The sequence below is a fragment of the Salvelinus alpinus genome, chromosome 6, assembly GCF_045679555.1.
Source record: "Salvelinus alpinus chromosome 6, SLU_Salpinus.1, whole genome shotgun sequence".
NCBI classification, from domain to species: domain Eukaryota; kingdom Metazoa; phylum Chordata; class Actinopteri; order Salmoniformes; family Salmonidae; genus Salvelinus; species Salvelinus alpinus.
This window is the reverse complement of record NC_092091.1, coordinates 86,706,388-86,731,387: the sequence shown is the minus strand read 5'-3', so window position 1 is coordinate 86,731,387 and position 25,000 is coordinate 86,706,388. Positions and strand designations below refer to the sequence as shown.

At 46.4% G+C, this 25,000-nt stretch overlaps 1 protein-coding gene across 2 annotated transcripts in view; it reads left to right on the top strand.

Moving 5' to 3' along the window:
* Positions 1-19,017, top strand: part of LOC139579525 (protocadherin-7-like) — a 93,052-nt gene extending 74,035 nt beyond the window's left edge. Inside the window, exons 5-7 of one of the 2 annotated variants that reach the window (XR_011675773.1) lie at positions 9,832-10,033; positions 11,522-14,785; positions 14,816-19,017. Coding sequence is in view for 1 of the 2 variants with exons in the window: in XM_071408242.1 (XP_071264343.1) it covers positions 9,832-10,033; positions 11,522-12,096 (777 nt within the window). In the remaining variant the exon portion in view is untranslated. Of the gene's footprint in view, positions 1-9,831; positions 10,034-11,521 lie in introns of both variants that reach the window. The other variant, XM_071408242.1, reaches the window with a different exon arrangement.
* Positions 19,018-25,000: the final 5,983 nt, after the last annotated feature.

Sequence of the window (25,000 nt, the reverse complement as noted above, 5' to 3'; positions counted from 1 at the left end):
TCATCATAGCGCTTGATGGTTTTTGTGACTGCACTTGAAGAGACTTTCAAAGTTCTTGAAATTTTCTGAGTTTACTGACCTTCATGTCTTAAAGTAATGATGGACTGTCATTTCTCTTTACTTATTTGATCCATCTATCCCTCCAACCCTCCATCTCTCCGTCCCTCCATCCCTCCATCCCTCCATCTCTCCTTCCCTCCATCCTTCCATCTCTCCGTCCCTCCATCCCTCTATCCATCCTTCCCTCCATCCCTCCGTCCGTCCGTCCGTTGATCCCTCCCTCCTTCCCTCCCTCCTTCCCTCCCTCCATCCTTCCTTCCCTCCATCCCTCCGTCCGTCCGTCTGTTGATCCCTCCCTCCATCCATCCTCTTTTGTTTCCCTCTATAGCTAGACATCATAACTACACAAAGAGAGGGCTCGATGATTCACAGCCTCTTTTCTCAGTGTGTGAACACAGTGATCTGCTGTGATTGTGTTGATTGTGTGACTGCAGGCGTACAATGTACAGATGGGAGAAAGGAAAAGCGTAGAGTGTCGGTGTGTGTGTGTGTGGGAGGGGGAGTGGTTCTGCATAGCTAAATGACAATGATGTTGCTTGTCAATATGAATGAGATCAGCAATGCAGTATTCACACACACACACACACACACACACACACACACACACACACACACACACACACACACACACACTCAACATCAGTGGCACAGCGCCAACATCAGAAACAGTAGTTAGTCCTGCAGTTCCTGTGTTGTCTACAGGAGGACAAGTTTGTACTGTAGTAGCAGCAGCAGTAGTATTAGTAGTTAATTAGTCCTGCAGTTCCTGTGTTGTCTACAGGAGGACCAGTTTATACTGCAGTAGCAGCAGCAGTAGTATTAGTAGTTACTTAGTCCTGCAGTTCCTGTGTTGTCTACCGGAGGACCAGTTTATACTGCAGTAGCAGCAGCAGTAGTATTAGTAGTTAATTAGTCCTGCAGTTCCTGTGTTGTCTACAGGAGGACCAGTCTGTACTGTAGTAGCAGCAGCAGTAGTATTAGTAGTTAATTAGTCCTTCAGTTCCTGTGTTGTCTACAGGAGGACAGTTTATACTGCAGTAGCAGCAGCAGTAGTATTAGTAGTTAATTAGTCCTTCAGTTCCTGTGTTGTCTACAGGAGGACCAGTTTATACTGCAGTAGCAGCAGCAGTAGTATTAGTAGTTAATTAGTCCTGCAGTTCCTGTGTTGTCTACCGGAGGACCAGTTTATACTGCAGTAGCAGCAGCAGTAGTATTAGTAGTTAATTAGTCCTTCAGTTCCTGTGTTGTCTACAGGAGGACGAGTTTATACTGCAGTAGCAGCAGCAGTAGTATTTGTAGTTAATTAGTCCTGCAGTTCCTGTGTTGTCTACAGGAGGACCAGTTTATACTGCAGTAGCAGCAGCAGTAGTATTAGTAGTTAATTAGTCCTTCAGTTCCTGTGTTGTCTACAGGAGGACCAGTTTATACTGCAGTAGCAGCAGCAGTAGTATTAGTAGTTAATTAGTCCTTCAGTTCCTGTGTTGTCTACAGGAGGACCAGTTTATACTGCAGTAGCAGCAGCAGTAGTATTAGTAGTTACTTAGTCCTGCAGTTCCTGTGTTGTCTACCGGAGGACCAGTTTATACTGCAGTAGCAGCAGCAGCAGTAGTATTAGTAGTTAATTAGTCCTGCAGTTCCTGTGTTGTCTACAGGAGGACCAGTTTATACTGCAGTAGCAGCAGCAGTAGTATTAGTAGTTACTTAGTCCTGCAGTTCCTGTGTTGTCTACAGGAGGACAGTTTATACTGCAGTAGCAGCAGCAGTAGTATTAGTAAATAATTAGTCCTGCAGTTCCTGTGTTGTCTACAGGAGGACCAGTTTATACTGCAGTAGCAGCAGCAGTAGTATTAGTAGTTACTTAGTCCTGCAGTTCCTGTGTTGTCTACCGGAGGACCAGTTTATACTGCAGTAGCAGCAGCAGTAGTATTAGTAGTTAATTAGTCCTTCAGTTCCTGTGTTGTCTACATTCAGGCCAGTTTATACTGCAGTAGCAGCAGCAGGAGTATTAGTAGTGTGTACTGCAGTAACAGCAGCAGTAGTATTAGTAGTGTGTACTGCAGTAGCAGCAGCAGTAGTATTAGTAGTTAATTAGTCCTGCAGTTCCTATGTTGTCTACATTCAGGCCAGTTTATACTGCAGTAGCAGCAGCAGTAGTATTAGTAGTGTGTACTGCAGTAGCAGCAGCAGTAGTATTAGTAGTGTGTACTGCAGTAGCAGTAGCAGGAGTATTAGTAGTGTGTACTGCAGTAGCAGCAGCAGTAGTATTAGTAGTGTGTACTGCAGTAGCAGCAGCAGTAGTATTAGTAGTTTATACTGCAGTAGCAGCAGCAGTAGTATTAGTAGTGTGTACTGCAGTAGCAGCAGCAGTAGTATTAGTAGTGTGTACTGCAGTAGCAGCAGCAGTAGTATTAGTAGTTTATACTGCAGTAGCAGCAGCAGTAGTATTAGTAGTGTGTACTGCAGTAGCAGCAGCAGGAGTATTAGTAGTGTGTACTGCAGTAGCAGCAGCAGCAGTAGTATTAGTAGTGTGTACTGCAGTAGCAGCAGCAGTAATATTAGTAGTGTGTACTGCAGTAGCAGCAGCAGGAGTATTAGTAGTATGTACTGCAGTAGCAGCAGCAGGAGTATTAGTAGTGTGTACTGCAGTAGCAGCAGCAGTAGTATTAGTAGTGTGTACTGCAGTAGCAGTAGCAGGAGTATTAGTAGTGTGTACTGCAGTAGCAGAAGCAGTAGTATTAGTAGTGTGTACTGCAGTAGCAGCAGCAGTAGTATTAGTAGTTTATACTGCAGTAGCAGCAGCAGTAGTATTAGTAGTGTGTACTGCAGTAGCAGCAGCAGTAGTATTAGTAGTGTGTACTGCAGTAGCAGCAGCAGTAGTATTAGTAGTTTATACTGCAGTAGCAGCAGCAGTAGTATTAGTAGTGTGTACTGCAGTAGCAGCAGCAGGAGTATTAGTAGTGTGTACTGCAGTAGCAGCAGCAGCAGTAGTATTAGTAGTGTGTACTGCAGTAGCAGCAGCAGTAATATTAGTAGTGTGTACTGCAGTAGCAGCAGCAGTAATATTAGTAGTGTGTACTGCAGTAGCAGCAGCAGTAGTATTAGTAGTTTATACTGCAGTAGCAGCAGCAGTAATATTAGTAGTGTGTACTGCAGTAGCAGCAGCAGTAGTATTGGTAGTGTGTACTGCAGTAGCAGCAGCAGTAGTATTAGTAGCGTGTACTGCAGTAGGAGCAGCAGTAGTATTAGTAGTGTGTACTGCAGTAGGAGCAGCAGTAGTATTAGTAGTGTGTACTGCAGTAGCAGCAGCAGTAGTATTAGTAGTGTGTACTGCAGTAGCAGCAGCAGTAGTATTAGTAGCGTGTACTTTATGAACAGGGACTGACAGAAAAGACTGCATCAGAATGATCAGATGACCTAGAGCTGCTGCAGTTAGTTTTCCTGCTGCCGGTTCCCTACAACACGGGAGCTCTCTGCCTGTATACTATACTCTCTGCCTGTATACTATACTCTCTGTCTGTATACTATACTCTCTGTCTGTATACTATACTCTCTGCCTGTATACTATACTCTCTGCCTGTATACTATACTCTCTGTCTGTATACTATACTCTCTGTCTGTATACTATACTCTCTGCCTGTATACTATACTCTCTGTCTGTATACTATACTCTCTGTATACGTCTCATGTCAAAGTGGTGCACTAGATAGGGAATATGAAGCCATTTGGACTCTCCTTCTTTCTCTCTCTCTCCGTCTCTCTCTCCGTCTCTCTCTCTCTCTCTCTCTTTCTCTCTGCTCTCTCTGTCAACGGTGTGGTGCTATGTAGAACTCAAGGTGTGTGTGTTGGGGGGAGGTTGTGTCCTTCATGAGTCCTGTATTTATTTATTTCTCTCACTCATTCATTCACTCTCTCTTGATTGTTCTCTTTCTTTCTGTCATTCTCCATTTCTTTATTCATTTAGTCACACTTTCCATCTGTCATCTTTTCACCTCCACTTTCTCCCCTCTTATCATGTCATTATCGTTTTCCTCTCTCTCTCTCTCTCTCTCTCTCTCTCTCTCTCTCTCTCTCTCTCTCTCTCTCTCTCTCTCTCTCTCTCTCTCTCTCTCTCTTTCTCTCTCTCTCTCTCTGTCTCTCTCTCTGTCTCTCGCTCTGTCTCTCTCTCTCTCGCTCTCCCTCGCTCTCCCTCTCTCTCCCTCTCCCTCTCTCTCCCTCTCTCTGTCTCTCTCTCCCTCTCTCTCCCTCTCTCTGTCTCTCTCTGTCTCTCTCTGTCTCTCTCTGTCTCTCTCTGTCTCTCTCTCTCTCTCTCTCTTACTGTCTCTCTCTCTCTCTGTCTCTCTCTCTCTCTGTCTCTGTCTCTCTCTCTCTCTGTGTCTCGCTGCAGTGCTGCATAGTGTTTATTATTCCTCTCACAGACTGTCGTGATAGTCAGATACTTCTGAACACTCTCAACATCACCTGCTAGTGGGGAGAGAGAGAGAGTGAGAGAGAGAGTGAAAGAGAGAGAGAGAGGGACAGAGAGAGGGACAGAGACAGAGAGAGAGACAGAGAGACAGAGAAAGAGACAGAGAGAGAGACAGAGAGAGAGACAGAGAGTGTGAGAGGCCAAGAGCGAGAGAGAGAGAGCGAGAGACAGAGAGAGAGAGAGAGAGGAAAGGGAGGAACTGGAGTGATAGAGAAAAACTCAGCATACATACTAGTCAGGACTATAGATCTGTTCACTCAGCGTACATACTAGTCAGGACTATAGATCTGTTCACTCAGCGTACATACTAGTCAGGACTATAGATCTGTTCACTCAGCGTACATACTAGTCTGGACTATAGATCTGTCCACTCAGCGTACATACTAGTCTGGACTATAGATCTGTTCACTCAGCGTACATACTAGTCAGGACTATAGATCTGTTCACTCAGCGTACATACTAGTCTGGACTATAGATCTGTTCACTCAGCATACATACTAGTCAGGACTATAGGTCTGTTCACTCAGCGTACATACTAGTCAGGACTATAGATCTGTTCACTCAGCGTACATACTAGTCAGGACTATAGATCTGTTTACTCAGCATACATACTAGTCAGGACTATAGATCTGTTCACTCAGCGTACATACTAGTCAGGACTATAGGTCTGTTCACTCAGCGTACATACTAGTCTGGACTATAGATCTGTCCACTCAGCGTACATACTAGTCAGGACTATAGGTCTGTTCACTCAGCATACATACTAGTCAGTATGATGATAGTCCCACTAAGTGCAAACCAGATGGGATGGCGTATTGCTGCAGAATGATGTGGTAGCCATGATGGTTAAGTGTGCCTTGAATTCTAAATAAATGACAGACAGTCTCGCCACCAAAGCACCCCCACACCATCACACCTCCTCCTCCATGCTTCACGGTGGGACCCACACATGCAGAGACCATCCGTTCCCCCACACTGCTTCCCACAAAGATACGGAGGTTGCAACCCAACATCTGACATTAGGACTCATCAGACCAAAGGACGGATTTCCACCGGTATAAATGCCATTGGTCGTGTTTTCTTTCCCAAGCAAGTCTCTTCTTCTTGTTGGTGTCCTTTAGTAGTTGTTTCTTTGCAGCAATTCAACCATGAAGGCCTGATTCACACAGTCTCCTCTGAACAGTTGATTTTGAGATGTGTCTGTTACTTGAACTCTGTGAAGCATTTATTTGGGCTGCAATTTCTGAGGCTGGTAACTCTAATGAACTTATCCTCTGCAGCAGAGGTAACTCTGGGTCTTCCTTTCCTGTGGCGGTCCTCATGAGGGCCGGTTTCATCATAGCGCTTGATGTTCTTTCAAAGTTCTTGAAATTTTCTGAGTTGACTGACCTTCATGTCTTAAAGTAATGATGGACTGTCGTTTCTCTTTGCTGATTTGAGCTGTTCTTGCCATAATATGGACTTGGTCTTTTACCAAATAGGGCTGTCTTCTGTATACCACCCCTACCTTGTCACAACACAACTGATTGCCTCAAACGCATTAAGAAGGAAAGAAATTCCGCAAATTAACTTTTAATTATGAAAAGAAAATAATGAAAAGAATTCCAGGTGACTACCTCATGAAGCTGGTTGAGAGAATGCCAAGAGTGTGCAAAGCTGTCATCAAGGCAAAGGGTGGATTTTTGAAGAATCTCATATAAAAGATATATTTTGATTTGTTTAACACTTGTTTTGGTTACTACATGATTGCATGTGTTGTTTTGTGTTATACACATAGTGTTGATGTCTTCACTATTATTCTACAATGTAGAAAATAGTAAAAATAAAGAAAAACCCTTGAATGAGTAGGTGTTCTAAAACTTTTGACCGGTGGTGTATATAAATCTAACACTTTGATATTGTGTGTGTGTGTGTGTGTGTGTGTGTGTGTGTGTGTGTGTGTGTGTGTGTGTGTGTGTGTGTGTGTGTGTGTGTGTGTGTGTGTGTGTGTGTGTGTGTGTGTGTGTGTGTGTGTGTGTGTGTGTGTGTGTGTGTGTGTGTGTGTGTGTGTGTAGTCCTGCAGCTGTTTCTAGATATTTGTAGTTGTGGTTTATGCATAAGAGACATCCTCTTTGATTAATATGTAGCGAGGAAATAACACACACACACACACATACATACACACACACACAAACACACTGAAATCTGCTCGCTCTTCAAGGACACACTCATTCACACACATCTGTGTCTGTGTGTGTGTGTGCAGTTGTGTCTGTTGAATATGCAGACTCATGTAAGGAGGAGAGAGAGTCTTAATTAACCAGGCCTAGTTCATTCTCTTTGAAGAGACGATGTTTACAATCTATTTACTTGGATTACTGAGCTCACACACACACACACACACACACACACACACACACACACACACACACACACACACACACACACACACACACACACACACACACACACACACACACACACACACACACACACATACGCAACACACAAACGCACACACACACACACACACACACACACAAATTGTCAGACACACACACACACTGATATGTTAGCAGTAACACATGGACTGATATGTTAGTAGTAACATGGACTGATATGTTAGTAGTAACATGGACTGATATGTTAGTAGTAACATGGACTGATATGTTAGTAGTAACATGGACTGATATGTTAGTAGTAACATGGACTGATATGTTAGTAGTAACACATGGACTGATATGTTAGTAGTAACATGGACTGATATGTTAGTAGTAACATGGACTGATATGTTAGTAGTAACATGGACTGATATGTTAGTATTAACATGGACTGATATGTTAGTAGTAACATGGACTGATATGTTAGTAGTAACATGGACTGATATGAAAGAGAGAGGGAGAGAAGAGAGAGGGAGAGAGAGAGAGAGATGGAGAGAGAAGAGGGAGATGGGGGAATGGAATTATTGGGAAAGAGGGATAGAGCTGGAGAAGGCAGAGGGAGTCATGCGAAGTCAAGGACACAACATCAATCTCTACATCATAAACCAGACTGAAAGAGAGGGACAGAGAGGGACAGAGGAGGCAGGAGTGAAGGATGGATGGATGGATGGAGGAACAGAGGAAGGCATCTCTGGTCTCATCTCCTTCCCTCTCAGAGAGGAGGCAGGGATGGAGGGATGGATGGATGGAGGAACAGAGGAAGGCATCTCTGGTCTCATCTCCTTCCCTCTCAGAGAGGATGCAGGGATGGAGGGATGGATGGATGGAGGAACAGAGGAAGGCATCTCTGGTCTCATCTCCTTCCCTCTCAGAGAGGATGCAGGGATGGAGGGATGGATGGATGGAGGAACAGAGGAAGGCATCTCTGGTCTCATCTCCTTCCCTCTCAGAGAGGATGCAGGGATGGAGGGATGGATGGATGGAGGAACAGAGGAAGGCATCTCTGGTCTCATCTCCTTCCCTCTCAGAGAGGATGCAGGGATGGAGGGATGGATGGATGGAGGAACAGAGGAAGGCATCTCTGGTCTCATCTCCTTCCCTCTCAGAGAGGATGCAGGGATGGAGGGATGGATGGATGGAGGAACAGAGGAAGGCATCTCTGGTCTCATCTCCTTCCCTCTCAGAGAGGATGCAGGGATGGAGGGATGGATGGATGGAGGAACAGAGGAAGGCATCTCTGGTCTCATCTCCTTCCCTCTCAGAGAGGATGCAGGGATGGAGGGATGGATGGATGGAGGAACAGAGGAAGGCATCTCTGGTCTCATCTCCTTCCCTCTCAGAGAGGATGCAGGGATGGAGGGATGGATGGATGGAGGAACAGAGGAAGGCATCTCTGGTCTCATCTCCTTCCCTCTCAGAGAGGATGCAGGGATGGAGGGATGGATGGATGGAGGAACAGAGGAAGGCATCTCTGGTCTCATCTCCTTTCCCTCTCAGAGAGGATGCAGGGATGGAGGGATGGATGGATGGAGGAACAGAGGAAGGCATCTCTGGTCTCATCTCCTTCCCTCTCAGAGAGGATGCAGGGATGGAGGGATGGATGGATGGAGGAACAGAGGAAGGCATCTCTGGTCTCATCTCCTTCCCTCTCAGAGAGGATGCAGGGATGGAGGGATGGATGGATGGAGGAACAGAGGAAGGCATCTCTGGTCTCATCTCCTTCCCTCTCAGAGAGGATGCAGGGATGGAGGGATGGATGGATGGAGGAACAGAGGAAGGCATCTCTGGTCTCATCTCCTTCCCTCTCAGAGAGGATGCAGGGATGGAGGGATGGATGGATGGAGGAACAGAGGAAGGCATCTCTGGTCTCATCTCCTTCCCTCTCAGAGAGGAGGCAGGGATGGATGGATGGATGGATGGAGGAACAGAGGAAGGCATCTCTGGTCTCATCTCCTTCCCTCTCTCCTGTTGATTGGACTGAATGTTTCCTGCAGTGATCATCTGGGAACGGATGTAATTCATCCGTCTTTACCGTCTTTACCGTCTTTACCGTTCTGTAATCTGTTAGCATTACTTTAGTTCTCTCTCGTTTTCTCTCCCTGCTATCTCTCTGTCGCTCTGTTGTAAAAATTGAAGAGGGAAGTTAATGGGCAGCTAATTTGTCCGGTAGTAATTTTCCACAGAGCTAGCAGAGTGTGAGGAGAGATAGAGGGTAATGTAGAAATAGGTTTCCTGTTCCAGAATGACCCCTTCAGGGTTTCAATGGTTCTATTCTCACTCTGTGGAATTAGATACACTCTTCTATAGCAAGAACACAGTTCCCGTTCTAACTCCTTTTGAGTGTGTGTGTGTGTGTGTGTGTGTGTGTGTGTGTGTGTGTGTGTGTGTGTGTGTGTGTGTGTGTGTGTGTGTGTGTGTGTGTGTGTGTGTGTGTGTGTGTGTGTGTGTGTGTGTGTGTGTGTGTGTGTGTGTGTGTGTGTGTGTGTGTGTGTGTGTGTGTGTGGGGGGGTGGGGGTGGGGGTGTGGGTGTGGTGTGTGTGTGTGTGTGTGTGTGTGTGTGTGTGTGTGTGTGTGTGGGTGTCTTGATGCCAGTTCAAAGTGTGGTATTTAACTTACACTCTCTCTCTCTCTCTCTCTCTCTCTTTCTCTCTCTCTCTCTAGCTCTCTCTCTCTCTCTCTCTCTCTCTCTCTCTAGCTCTCTCTCTAGCTCTCTCTCTAGCTCTCTCTCTCTCTCTCTCTCTCTCTCTCTCTCTCCTCTTTTCTCAGTAACCAGTTGAAGTGACTGTTGTATTTTCTCTAATCTGATGTTTAAATGACCGAATCCCAGATGTATACTCCCATTCTAACAGACCTCTCTCTCTCTTCCCCCTCTCTTTCTCCGTCCAGGCGACCCTGCGGAGGGTGACGTTCTCCGTGGTCCCGGGGCCTCAGGACGGTGGTTGCTATGACAGCGCTGCAGAGGACTCTGAGACCCCCAGCAGTAAGGGTTCCTCTGGACCCCGTGTGGGGGCGCTGGCTCTCCCTGAGGAGGGGTACGAGAGGACCACACCTGAGGGAAGTGTAGGAGAGGAGGAACATGTGGAGAACGGTGAGGGAGAGGGAACACACACACCTGAGACACACACACACAAACACTCACACACAAACACTCAGTATCAGAGATACTGTGTGTACTCAAACGCAGACTCACACACTCCTACACAGAATGCAACAACATAATACTGCTCATAGAAACAACAAGAGAGAGAGAGAGAGAGAGAGAGAGAGAGAGAGAGAGAGAGAGAGAGAGAGAGACCTTAACACGTTACCACTTAACTGACCTCAGATCAGTCTACAGAGATTAGTCTGACCTACTCATTTTAAATGTGTCCCTCCATGCACTTCACATATCTAGAGATCCCTTTAAATAGTCTAGATGCATTAATTTCCTGTAGGCATAATTCTCTCACATATGACATGTAGAGATCCCTTTAAATATTATTTAGAGACACCTTTAAAAAAATAAACCCGTCTGCTGTAGGCATAATCCTCTCACATATTACATCAGTCCATAAAAGATTGACCTTTGACATTTAAACCTTTGACCTTTTGGGGCTGTTGGAACGTGTTATTATATTTTAGGAAATGCTTTGAATCCCTTGAATGCAGTCAGTATTTTTCTATTCAATTATATACACTATACACTTTTATATATCTAGTATGTAAGTATGTCTGTCTGTCTGTTTGTCTGTCTCTCTCTGCCTCTCTGTGTCTCTGTGTCTCTGTCTCTCTGTCTGTGTATCTCTGTCTCTCTCTGTCTCTCTCTGTCTCTCTCTCTGTCTGTCTTTCGGTCTCTCTTTCTCTCTCAAAAGCAATGGTAAATTGTTGAATATTACCAGATGTATTCAACCCAGTATAATCTCTCTTTTCTAAACCCATATTAACAGATTATCTCCTTCTAACCCCTCCCTTCCCATTGTAGATGCCACACAGCTATGAGTCTAGACATCGTTGAGTCTATATTATATTTTTAACAGTAGTTCTCCCTTCCCATTGTAGATGCCACACAGCTATGAGTCTAGACATCTTTGAGTCTGTATTATATTTTAACAGTAGTTCTCCCTTCCCATGGTAGATGCCACACAGCTATGAGTCTAGACATCTTTGAGTCTGTATTATATTTTAACAGTAGTTCTCCCTTCCCATTGTAGATGCCACACAGCTATGAGTCTAGACATCTTTGAGTCTGTATTATATTTTTAACAGTAGTTCTCCCTTCCCATTGTAGATGCCACACAGCTATGAGTCTAGACATCTTTGAGTCTGTATTATATTTTAACAGTAGTTCTCCCTCTCTCAGCGACCTGTGGTTGCTGCTGTGTATTATTACCAGTATGATGACAGTGTTATTTCCCATATTTTTTAAATACCATATTTTATATACTTTCTCTCTTTCTCTCTCCCTCCACTTAACTGTAGATGACAGACAGCTAAAATATGTTTGATTGATTCTGTATTATATTCTAACAATATATCTCTCTCCCCTGTCACACTCCCTCGCTCTCTCCTCCCTCCCTCCATCCTTCTCTTTCTCCAGATGCCAGACAGCTCCCAGACGTAGCCCTGACAGGGAAGTGCACGAGGGAGTGTGATGAGTTTGGACACTCCGACACTTGTTGGATGCCCGCCGCAGTCCGCCCGTCGCCTCGGCAACACCAGCGCCAGCGCCACGTCAGCGAGCCGCCCCGCCTGTCCACCTTCGCCTCCCCTGGCAACGACAACAACAATAACCATGACGACGATAACGAGGAAGATAGTGACAGCGAGAGCGCCGGTAGCGCCGGGAGTTCCGAACCGGGCGTGGTCAGCGTGGGAGTCGGCGGAGGAGGTCAGAGGTTACCGTTAGCCAATGGGGATCCTCTCGGCAGCCTGGTGGGCGGAGACAGGATGAACCGGAACATGGGCGACCACAACCGGAACCTACTCAACCGCAAGATGACGTCAGCGTCGTACGACACGTTCAGCTCCGCCGGGTTCGGGAGACGCCATCACGAGGAGGATAGGAGGGGTCAGGGTAGGGTCAATCCTCCGGAGGTTATACCATTAACGAGGAACGGGGACTACAAGACCACGTCGTGCCTCACGCTCTCCCGTAGAGAGGTCTACCTGTGAGAGCAGGATGGATGGATCAGTCCACTGCTGCTGCACCCCTTTGCTGATGGAATCCCTGTTTGTTCTGGTGGAATGGAACAGTCCACTTCTAGACATTGGAATGAAATGGTCCATTTCTGTTGTAGTTTTTCTGTTGAGAACTTTGACCAGCTGTGAATAATAACATTAATAACAACACCTAAAGAAGAGAGGACCGCTCAGTGGGTTTGGGTTTGTTTTGGAGACAAGACACCACACAACTACAAAACCACAAAAAGGACACTGGGAACTTAATCTCCAAGAAGAAACAACTATAAGGTGTGAATAAAAACAGATAAATGGTGTTAATTAACTGAACACCACCCCCCCCCCCAAAAAAAAACTACGATTTAATCGAATCTGAACTTTTGGATACTAAAAACATCATATTTATGTGTATGGTGAGGAGGGAGATGGATCCATGGATTGCCTTTGGAAAAAAGAGAGAGCAGTTCTGCTCTGGAGTCACGTACTGACTGACTTCATCTAATCTAAACTCTGGGTAGAAGTTTCTCTCAAAAAACAGATCTAGGATCAGTTTACTCTTCCCTGAATCCTAACCTGAAGTATTACAGGGAGCAACACAATACTGAACTTAGATCAGTGTCAAGTGTTAACTTCTTTCTTCTCTTTAAAAAAAAACTATTTAAAGTGAATCAGATGCATGTCTGACCTCCCACCAACAGGGGGAGCTGTGGGGAGATGGGAGAGAGATGGTGGAACTGGGCCTGACGCCATACACGCCTCAGGACCAATGGGAACACTCGCTGAGGTGTATGTGACCAATACAATTTGATTTAAAGACTTATGATCGGACAGATCTGAATCTGACTAATCGGCGAAAGCGATGATGGGACGCCATGGACGGTTTAACCAATCAAACGATAGGACCGATGAGCCTGTCGTTATAAAAGGAATTTGAATGGATTTCATGCTCATCAATCAAATGTGATTTAAACCTAATCCACCAATCATCATACGGCATTATTGACAAGTAACATCGAGATATTAACCAACCATACAACGAGGATTATCAGAATCTAACCAATCGCGGACAATATATTTTCAGTAACAACCAATCGGATTCTTTGGCAAAGACAAGGACTTAGGAAAAGATAACTGATTGAAAAAAAAACATCAGGTATTTTTGAAACAAAAAGAAAAGGGATTCAGGCAAATACAATGTTTTTACATCATATGAGCTGGAATCACTGCGAATACAAGGTACCAGTATCAGTGCCAACGTATTCCAGCGTTTTCTAATGGAAAATGACAATTTTTCTGTCTTTCTGCCTTCTCTTGCTGAGACTAGGGAAGCTAAGTTCTGGGAACGTTCACAAAACTCCAAGGTTCTTCTGAAATCCTAGTTGGAGGATGACGGATTTCCTACCTATTCCGAGGAATCTTTTTTTTACCGGGATTTCTGAGAAATAAACCTGGGGGTTTTGGGGAGCGTTAGCGTAAAGGTGCAACCCTAGTGGAGACTGTACACATGTTTAGACTGGCAGTGTTGCAGCACTGTCCTCCATTCATTAAGGCCATTACAGAGTAGTCTACCGTGCTGACGACCAGTCACTTCATTCATTATGTATATCAGAATCCTCCCTCACACACACAATGTAGTGAAACACACACACACAATGTAGTGAAACACACACGCACACACACACAACTACACACACTCAGTGAAACCATACACACACGACATAGACGTGCGACGTGCACACACACACACACACACACACACACACACACACATACACTATAGCTATACAAAATCAACCCATAATGCAGAAGGATACACATGCACACACACACACACACACACACACACACACACACACACACACACACACACACACACACACACACACACACACACACACACACACACACACACACACACACACACACACACACACACACACACACACACACACACACACACATATAATGTATCTACATGGATTTAACCATACTTTTAACATATAACATGTTGCCTCTGAAAACTAGCTTTTTGCATGCTCCCCCCCCCTCCTCCTCAACCCCCATTTATGTCAACATGTATTTAAATAAGTATTCATCTTTCAACACATTAAAGGGATGTTTTGGTCTATATAGCGGCTTTACATTAAAGGGACGTTTAAAGGATTCCTCTAACAGGACGTAGTAACTCATAGAACAAACCAAAATGTTTCGGGACAAAAAAAGAACTCAAACTCTTCTTCTTCTGCATGAAATAAAAACAGCTATACGCTAATTTGTTATTTTTTGGGGGAGAAAACCAGACGCCTTCTTTTTGGAGATATTATGCATCTCTGAAAACATGATGTATGTTTCTATGTGTGTGTTTGTATGTAAGGAAGAAGGAGAGAGGGAGAGAGAAGGAGAGAGGGAGAGAGGGAGAGAGAAGGAGAGAGGGAGAGAGGGAGAGAGAAGGAGAGAGGGAGAGAGAAGGAGAGAGGGAGAGAGGGAGAGAGGGAGAGAAGGAGAGAGGGAGAGAGAAGGAGAGAGGGAGAGAGGGAGAGAGGGAGAGAGGGAGAGAGAGGGAGAGAGGGAGAGAGAAGGAGAGAGGGAGAGAGGGAGAGAGGGAGAGAGAGCATCAGTGTGTGAAGTCATCACGAGGAGAGGAAGAGAGAGAAACCTTCATCCCTCAGTGAGGATATTTGAGGTTATTTGAGGATATTTGAGGTTATTTGAGGTTATTTGCTGTAGCAATTTGAGAGAAAATGAGAATCTCCTCACATTGAAGGGACGCGTGGAAGGACTATAGAGTCCAGGGGCTACACCTTATCAGTCTAAAATAGAATCCTCTCCTTGTCTCCTTCCTAAAAGGAAGCCAGAGTCGGCTACACCTTAACAGTCTAAAGAAAGATCACGCACCATATAATCAGTGACTTTAACTTCAGTTACACACTAACCACCTCTCAGGTAAGACTTGACACAATGTGTACAGTTCGTCATTTGTAAAGCAAGCAGCTGGGTTTCTACATGAAAACAAAACCATCAATTCTCCCTTAGAATTAGAATTGAGTTCTAATTCAATCCCTTAGAATTCGATTTAGAATTGAGTTCTAATTCAATCCCTTAGAATTCGATTTAGAATTGAGTTCTAACTCAATCCCCCAGAATGTGAGTTAGAATTGAGTTGTAGTTCTATGGTTCCCCGATCTCTCTCTCCACTCTTCTCTATGGTGTCACTGACCTTCTCAAACCCTCCGCCCTCTAACCTCTTGTCTCCCAACCTGCTGTCTCTGAAGCTCTGTGATTGGTGGACTGGACTCAGCGTTGCGCTGATGTGACAATGGACGGAGGTTCTGTGTGGGTTCTAGTTCCAGAACGTTGGGTTCCAAGCCGGAATGCTCGAAGGGGATTGGTCTGTCTATGCCATAACCCTACCGGGTTTTCTAGCTCACCTTGAGCCACTGACATACAGTACATACTGTGTAGTAACCATGACCACCCGGTCCCTGGATATATGTAAATCATGGAGCTGGATTCCAACCCACAGGGTCTGGATTCAGGAGCTGAGTTAACCCCAACGGACAAGGAGACCTTTGCTACAAGAGACTCTGAGAACAATGATTTGTGTTAATTACAAGACAGATCTTTTCTTCCGGGAAGTCAAACTGCTGTTTTAATGCAGAGTCTCGTACAGACATCCTACCCTACTAGCATCCTACCCTACCTTTCCTTCCCCGGCCTGTCACGGACCTATAGAAACAGTGAACATGAATCTGTGTCTGCGTACGGGATGGCACCCTAGTCCCTATAGAAGCCATATAGGGGGTCTGTCGTCAAAAGTCGGCAAAAAGTCGTGAAGTGTATAGGGATTAGGGTGCCAGTAGTGCACTATGCAGGGATTAGGGTGCCATTTAGGAGGCTGGCATTGTGTGGGAGTATGTGTGTTTTATATACTGCACGTTTAAAGACAATTTAAATGACTTCTTCTTAGCCCTGTTAAATGGGACTGGAGAGAGAGAGGACAGGGTGATAACAGGCCTGGATAGAGAGAGAGAGGACAGGGTGATAACAGGTCTGGAGAGAGAGAGAGAGGACAGGGTGATAACAGGCCTGGAGAGAGAGAGGACAGGGTGATAACAGGCCTGGAGAGAGAGAGGACAGGGTGATAACAGGCCTGGAGAGAGAGAGAGAGGACAGGGTGATAACAGGTCTGGAGAGAGAGAGAGAGAGAGAGGACAGGGTGATAACAGGCCTGGAGAGAGAGAGGACAGGGTGATAACAGGTCTGGAGAGAGAGAGAGAGAGAGGACAGGGTGATAACAGGCCTGGAGAGAGAGAGGACAGGGTGATAACAGGTCTGGAGAGAGAGAGAGGACAGGGTGATAACAGGCCTGGAGAGAGAGAGGACAGGGTGATAACAGGTCTGGAGAGAGAGAGAGGACAGGGTGATAACAGGCCTGGAGAGAGAGAGGACAGGGTGATAACAGGCCTGGAGAGAGAGGGAGAGGACAGGGTGATAACAGGCCTGGAGAGAGAGAGAGAGGACAGGGTGATAACAGGCCTGGAGAGAGAGAGAGGACAGGGTGATAACAGGTCTGGAGAGAGAGAGGACAGGGTGATAACAGGTCTGGCGAGAGAGAGAGGACAGGGTGATAACAGGCCTGGAGAGAGAGAGAGGACAGGGTGATAACAGGCCTGGAGAGAGAGAGGACAGGGTGATAACAGGCCTGGAGAGAGAGAGAGGACAGGGTGATAACAGGTCTGGAGAGAGAGAGGACAGGGTGATAACAGGCCTGGAGAGAGAGAGGACAGGGTGATAACAGGCCTGGAGAGAGAGAGAGAGAGAGAGAGGACAGGGTGATAACAGGTCTGGAGAGAGAGAGGACAGGGTGATAACAGGCCTGGATAGAGAGAGAGGACAGGGTGATAACAGGTCTGGAGAGAGAGAGAGAGGACAGGGTGATAACAGGCCTGGAGAGAGAGAGGACAGGGTGATAACAGGCCCGGAGAGAGAGAGGACAGGGTGATAACAGGCCTGGAGAGAGAGAGAGAGGACAGGGTGATAACAGGCCTGGAGAGAGAGAGAGAGGACAGGGTGATAACAGGCCTGGAGAGAGAGAGAGAGGACAGGGTGATAACAGGCCTGGAGAGAGAGAGAGAGGACAGAGTGATAACAGGTCTGGAGAGAGAGAGGACAGGGTGATAACAGGCCTGGAGAGAGAGAGAGGACAGGGTGATAAAAGACCTGGAGAGAGAGAGGACAGGGTGATAACAGGCCTGGAGAGAGAGAGAGATGACAGGGTGATAACAGGTCTGGAGAGAGAGAGAGAGGACAGGGTGATAACAGGTCTGGAGAGAGAGAGGACAGGGTGATAACAGGCCTGGAGAGAGAGAGGACAGGGTGATAACAGGTTAATGACGTCTCAAAGAGATATTTCCATTCACCTGTTTAGGACTTTACTTTTGAAAGGTGACACCTCGGTTTGAGTCCTAAATGGTACCCTATATAGTGCACTACTTATGACCAGGACTGTGGCCAAAGTAGTGCACTATATAGGGAATAGGGTGCCTTTTTAACTCCTGATTGGTCGATTACCTAATAGCCATCTATAGAACCGTAAGAACTACCCAGTAGAACCGAGGAACCCATAGAACACGCAGAACAGCGAACAATGTTCATAACAGACAAAAAGGCATGTTTTACCTGTTTCAATTTTGCATTAAAAATAAAATAAAAAAATACAAACATTTTTTTTCCTCCTGATTTTCTCTTTTTTTTTTATCTGTTGCTGCTCTATTATTAGCTGGGATTCATTAATTATTCAACTAAATGCATTTGCTAATGATTACGAGGATGAGGTGTGCTTCCAGAAATGGTACCCTATTCCTTATATAGTGGATTATAGAGGTCCCTGGTCAACAGTAGTGGATTATAGAGGGCCCTGGTCAACAGTAGTGGACTATAGAGGGCCCTGGTCAACAGTAGTGGACTATAGAGGGCCCTGGTCAACAGTTGTGGACTATAGAGGGGCCTGGTCAACAGTAGTGGACTATAGAGGGCCCTGGTCAACAGTAGTGGACTATAGAGGGCCCTAGTCAACAATAGTGGACTATAGAGGGCCCTGGTCAACAGTAGTGGACTATAGAGGGCCCTGGTCAACAGTAGTGGACTATAGAGGTCCCTGGTCAACAGTAGTGGACTATAGAGGGCCCTGGTCAACAGTAGTGGACTATAGAGGGCCCTGGTCAACAGTAGTGGACTATAGAGGGCCCTGGTCAGCAGTAGTGGACTATAGAGGGCCCTGGTCAACAGTAGTGGACTATAGAGGGCCCTGGTCAACAGTAGTGGACTATGGAGGGCCCTGGTCAACAGTAGTGGACTACAGAGAGCCCTGGTCAACAGTAGTGGTGGACTATAGAGGGCCCTGGTCAACAGTAGTGGACTATGGAGGGCCCTGGTCAACAGTAGTGGACTATAGAGGGCCCTGGTCAACAGTAGTGGACTATAGAGAGCCCTGGTCAACAGTTGTGGACTATAGAGGGCCCTGGTCAACAGTAGTGGACTATAGAGGGGCCTGGTCAACAGTAGTGGACTATGGAGGGCCCTGGTCAACAGTAGTGGACTATAGATGGGCCTGGTCAACAGTAGTGGACTATAGAGGGGCCTGGTCAACAGTAGTGGACTATAGAGGGCCCTGGTCAACAGTAGTGGACTATAGATGGGCCTGGTCAACAGTAGTGGACTATGGAGGGCCCTGGTCAACAGTAGGGGACTATAGAGGGAATAGGGTCCCATTTCAGTCACAGCCGAGGAGTTGCTGTTACAGAACGGTTTGATGATGATGATGATGATGATGATGATGATGATGATGATGATGATGATGATGATGATGATGTGTGTAAAAGTTTGACTTTAACATTAAAAGCTCCTTGAAACATTTTAAAAGTTGAATTTTTTATTTTGTACTCATGCTCGGGATTCAAACCAAAGTGCGTTATAGAGCAGCACATTGCATTTGACTTTTAAATGTCCACTTGAGCCGACATTCACAGTGTTTACCATGAAGACAATATCCTTGTACGTTGGGGGAAATGCCTTTTAATAAAGGCTCATTGTAGAATGTCCAGTACTCTGCTCTATAACGTGCCTCAGATTGAGACGTGGCCTTGGGCATGACATTAATAACATGCTAATATCTGGTACATTGATGTTTAAAGGATTGAGACGTGGCCTCGGGCATGACATTTAACACATGCTAATATCTGGTACATTGATGTTGTAGGATTGAGACGTGGCCTCGGGCATGACATTTAACACATGCTAATATCTGGTACATTGATGTTTTTGGTTTGAGACGTGGCCTCGGGCATGACATTTAACACATGCTAATATCTGGTACATTGATGTTTTAGGATTGAGACGTGGCCTCGGGCATGACATTTAACACATGCTAATATCTGGTACATTGATGTTTTTGGTTTGAAAATGCTAAACCTAGCAAGACAAAGGAGATGATTGTGGACACAGGAAAAGGAGGACCGAGCACGCCCCCATTCTCATCAACGGGGCTGTAGTGGAGCAGGTTGAGAGCTTCAAGTTCCTTGGTGTCCACATCACCAACAAACTAACATGGTCCAAGCACACCAAGACAGTCGTGAGAGGTATTCTCATCGGCAGACTCAACAGCCTTGGTTTCTCTAATGACTGCCTCGCCTGGTTCACTAACTACTTCTCTGATAGAGTTCAGTGTGTCAAATCGGAGGGCCTGTTGTCCGGACCTCTGGCAGTCTCTATGGGGGTGCCACAGGGTTCAATTCTCGAGCCGACTCTTTTCTCTGTATATATCAATGATGTCGCTCTTGCTGCAGGTGATTCCCTGATCAACCTCTACGCAGACGACACCATTCTGTATACGTCTGGCCCTTCTTTGGACACTGTGCTAAAAAAACTCCAAACGTGCTTCAATGCCATACAACACACCTTCCCTGGCCTCCAACTGCTCTTAAACGCTAGTAAAACTAAATGCATGCTTTTCAATCGATAGCTGCCTGCACAGCCCGACCGCCCACCTAGCATCACTACTCTGTACGGTTCTGACTTAGAATATGTGGACAACTATAAATACCTAGGTGTCTGGTTAGACTGTAAACTCTCCTTCCAGCCTCACATCAAACATCTCCAATCCAAAGTTAAATCTGAATCGGCTTCCTATTCCGCAACAAAGCATCCTTTACTCATGCTGCCAAACATACCCTCGTAAAACTGACTATCCTGTCAATCCTTGATTTAGGCGATGTCATTTACAAAATAGTCTCCAATACTCTACTCAGCAAATTAGATGCAGTCTATCACAGTGCCATCCGTTTTGTAACCAAAGCCCCATATACTACCTACCACTGCGACCTGTATGCTCTCGTTGGCTGGCCCTCGTTACATATTCGTCGCCAAACCCACTGGCTCCAGGTCATCTATAAGTCTTTGCTAGGTAAAGCTCCACCTTATCTCAGCTCACTGGTCACCATAGCAACACCCACCCATAGTACACGCTCCAGCAGGTATATTTTACTGGTCACCCCCAAAGCCAATTCTTCCTTTGGCCGCCTTTCCTTTCAGTTCTCTGCTGCCAATGACTGGAACGAATTGCAAAAATCATTGAAGTTGGAGACTTATATCTCCCTCACTAACTTCAAGCATTGGCTGTCAGAGCAGCTTACCGATCGCTGCAGCTGTACACAGCCCATGTGTAAATAGCCCACCCAACTACCTACCTCATCCCCATATTATTATTTTTTACTCTTTTGCACACCAGTATTTCTACCTGCACATCCTCATCTGCACATCTCTCACTCCAGTGGTAATTGCTAAATTGTAATTACTTCACCACTATTGGCCTATATATTGCCTTACCTCCTTACTTAATTTGTACACACTGTATATAGATCTTTCTATTGTGTTATTGACTGTACGTTTGTTTATTCCATGTGTAACTCTGTGTTGTTGTTTTTGTCGCACTGCTTTGCTTTATCTTGGCCAGGTCTCAGTTGTAAATGAGAACTTGTTCTCAACTGGCCTACCTGGTTAAATAAAGGTGGAAAAAAATCAAAAAGAGTGCACGACAAAACCTATTCCCCCTCAGGAGACTGAAAAGATTTGGCATGGGTCCTCAGATCCTCAAAAGGTTCTACAGCTGCACCATCGAGAGCATCCTGACTGGCTGCATCACTGCCTGGTAATGCAACTGTTTGGCGTCCGACCGCAAGGCACTACAGAGGGTAGTACGAACGGCCCAGTACGTCACCGGGGCCAAGCTTTCTGCCATCAAGGACCTCTATACCAGGTGGTGTCAGAGGAAGGCCCTAAAAATTGTCAAAGACTCCAGTCACCCTAGTCATAGACTGTTCTCTCTTCTACCGCACGGCAAGCGGTTCCGGAGCGCCAAGTCTAGGTCCAAGAGGCTTCTAAACATCTTCTACACCCAAGCCATAAGACTCCTGAACATCTAATCAAATGGCTACCCAGACTATTTTCATTTCCCCCCTCCCCCTCTTTACACCACTGCTGCTCTCTGTTGTTGTCATGCTTCTACACCTGCATTGCTTGCTGTTTGGGGTTTTAGGCTGGGTTTCTGTACAGCACTTTGAGATATCAGCTGATGTAAGAAGGGCTATATAAATACATTTGATTTGATTTTGATTTATGCATAGTCACTTTAATAACTCTACCTACATGTACATACTACCTCAACTAACCGGGGGCCCCCGCACATTGACTCTGTACCGGTACCCTCCTGTATATAGTCTCGCTATTGTTATTTCACTGCTGCTCTTTAATTACTTGTTACTTTTATTTCTTATTCTTATCCATATTTTTTTTAAACTGAATTGTTGGTTAAGGGCTCGTAAGTAAGCTTTTCACTGTAAGGTCTACTGCACCTGTTGTATTCGGCGCATGTGACTAATAACATTTGAATTGATTTGATTTGAGATGGTGGCAGTAGCTGGGTAACAAACCTGTTACGCCCCAAATGGCTCCCTAGTCCCTATATAGTGAACTACTAGTGACTTTAGACCAGAGCCCTATTCCCTATATAGTGCACTACTTTAGACCAGAGCCCTATTCCCTATATAGTGCACTTCTTGGGCCCTGGTTGAAACTACTGCACTGTGTGGGGAATAGGATGCCATTTTGTGATGGGCTCCCTCTGTCCTAATCCATAGACTGCTTCCAAGGTAATGAAACCACACTTTGTCACCTGGGCCACACCTGGGCCACACCTGGGCCACACCCGGGCCACACCCGGGCCACACTCTGTCACCTGGGCCACACCGGGCCACACCTGGGCCACACCGGGCCACCGGGCCACACCGGGCCACACCCGGGCCACACTCTGTCACCTGGGCCACACCGGGCCACACCGGGCCACACCGGGCCACACCTGGGCCACACTCTGTCACCTGGGCCACACCGGGCCACACCGGGCCACACCTGGGCCACCGGGCCACACCGGGCCACACCGGGCCAAACCTGGGCCACACCGGGCCACACCTGGGCCACACCTGGGCCACACCTGGGCCACACTCTGTCACCTGGGCCACACCGGGCCACACCTGGGCCACACTCTGTCACCTGGGCCACACCGGGCCACACCTGGGCCACACCGGGCCACCGGGCCACACCTGGCCGCACCTGGGCCACACCTGGCCACACCTGGGCCACACCTGGCCACACCTGGGCCACACCCGGGCCACACCTGGGCCACACCCGGGCCACACCTGGGCCACACCCGGGCCACACTCTGTCACCTGGGCCACACCGGGCCACACCTGGGCCACACCGGGCCACCCAGGGCCCCATCGGACCACACCGGGCCACCCAGGGCCACCCAGGGTCCATCGGACCACACCGGGCCACAGGTAACCTCACAGTAGTTCTCTATAAAGTTCTGAACCCAATCAGAATGGACTTGGATGGCAGTTATTGAGAGAACGACGGTCGTGATGTGAAAATACTGAATCGCACAAATGTCATCTTCAGCTACTGCAGTTTGTCAACGATGCCAATGCAGTCGTGTCTTATAAGCACAATGGGCAGGGCATGCTGAAGACTCAAGACAGTGTAACAACAAAATGTATCAAATTAAATCAAATGTGTCCCTGGTTTCTTGGGGGTATACAGAGGGGGGTTATGCCGTGTGGGCTGGAATTCTGAGGCTGAAAGGAGAGGCTATGCTAGGCTAGGAGGAAGGGAGAGGTGAGGGAGCTAGTGAGAAACAGAACCAGTAACAAGCTAAGGAGAGAGACCAAGGAGCTAGGAGAGAGACCAAGGAGCTAGGAGAGAGACCAAGGAGCTAGGAGAGAGACCAAGGAGCTAGGAAGGGAGGCAAGGCACAGTGAAAGACATGAAACTAGAGCCATCAAGGAGCTAGGGAGCGAGAAGAGAGACATGAAATTCAAACCATTAAGAAGAGAGATTATATTCTAGAGAAGTCAACTGGGATCTACAACAAAGGATCTAGAAAAGAAAATAAAGAGAACTAGATGATCTAAAAAAGCGAACTCGACGACCAAGACTAGACCAAACTAGACGATCAAGACTAGACCAAACTAGACGACCAAGACTAGACCAAACTAGACGATCAAGACTAGACCAAACTAGACAACCAAGACTAGACGATCAAGACTAGACCAAACTAGACGACCAATACTAGACGACCAAGACTAGACCAAACTAGACGACCAAGACTAGACCAAACTTGACAACCAAGACTAGACCAAACTAGACGACCAAGACTAGACCAAACTAGACGACCAAGACTAGACCAAACTAGACGACCAAGACTAGACCAAACTAGACGACCAAGACTAGACCAAACTAGACGACCAAGACTAGACCAAACTAGACGACCAAGACTAGACCAAACTAGACGACCAAGACTAGACCAAACTAGGCGACCAAGACTAGAGCAAACTAGACGACCAAGACCAGACCAAACTAGACGACCAAGACTAGACCAAACTAGACGACCAAGACTAGACCAAACCAGACGACCAAGACTAGACCAAACTAGACGACCAAGACTAGACCAAACTAGACGACCAAGACTAGAGCAAACTAGACGACCAAGACTAGAGCAAACTAGACGACCAAGACTAGACCAAACTAGACGACCAAGACTAGAGCAAACTAGACGACCAAGACTAGACCAAACTAGACGACCAAGACTAGACCAAACTAGACGATCAAGACTAGACGACCAAGACTAGAGCAAACTAGACGACCAAGACCAGACCAAACTAGACGACCAAGACTAGACCAAACTAGACGACCAAGACTAGAGCAAACTAGACGACCAAGACTAGACCAAACTAGACGACCAAGACTAGACCAAACTAGACGACCAAGACTAGACCAAACTAGACGATCAAGACTAGACGACCAAGACTAGAGCAAACTAGACGACCAAGACCAGACCAAACTAGACGACCAAGACTAGACCAAACTAGACGACCAAGACTAGACCAAACTAGACGACCAAGACTAGACCAAACTAGACGACCAAGACTAGAGCAAACTAGACGACCAAGACTAGACCAAACTAGACGACCAAGACTAGAGCAAACTAGACGACCAAGACTAGAGCAAACTAGACGACCAAGACTAGAACAAACTAGACGAACAAGACTAAACCAAACTAGACGACCAAGACTAGACCAAACTAGACGACCAAGACTAGACCAAACTAGGCGACCAAGACTAGACCAAACTAGACGACCAAGACTAGACGACCAAGACTAGACCAAACTAGACAACCAAGACTAGACCAAACTAGACGACCAAGACTAGAACAAATTAGTCGATCAAGACTAGACCAAACGATCAAGACTAGACCAAACTAGACGATCAATTCTAGACCAAACTAGAC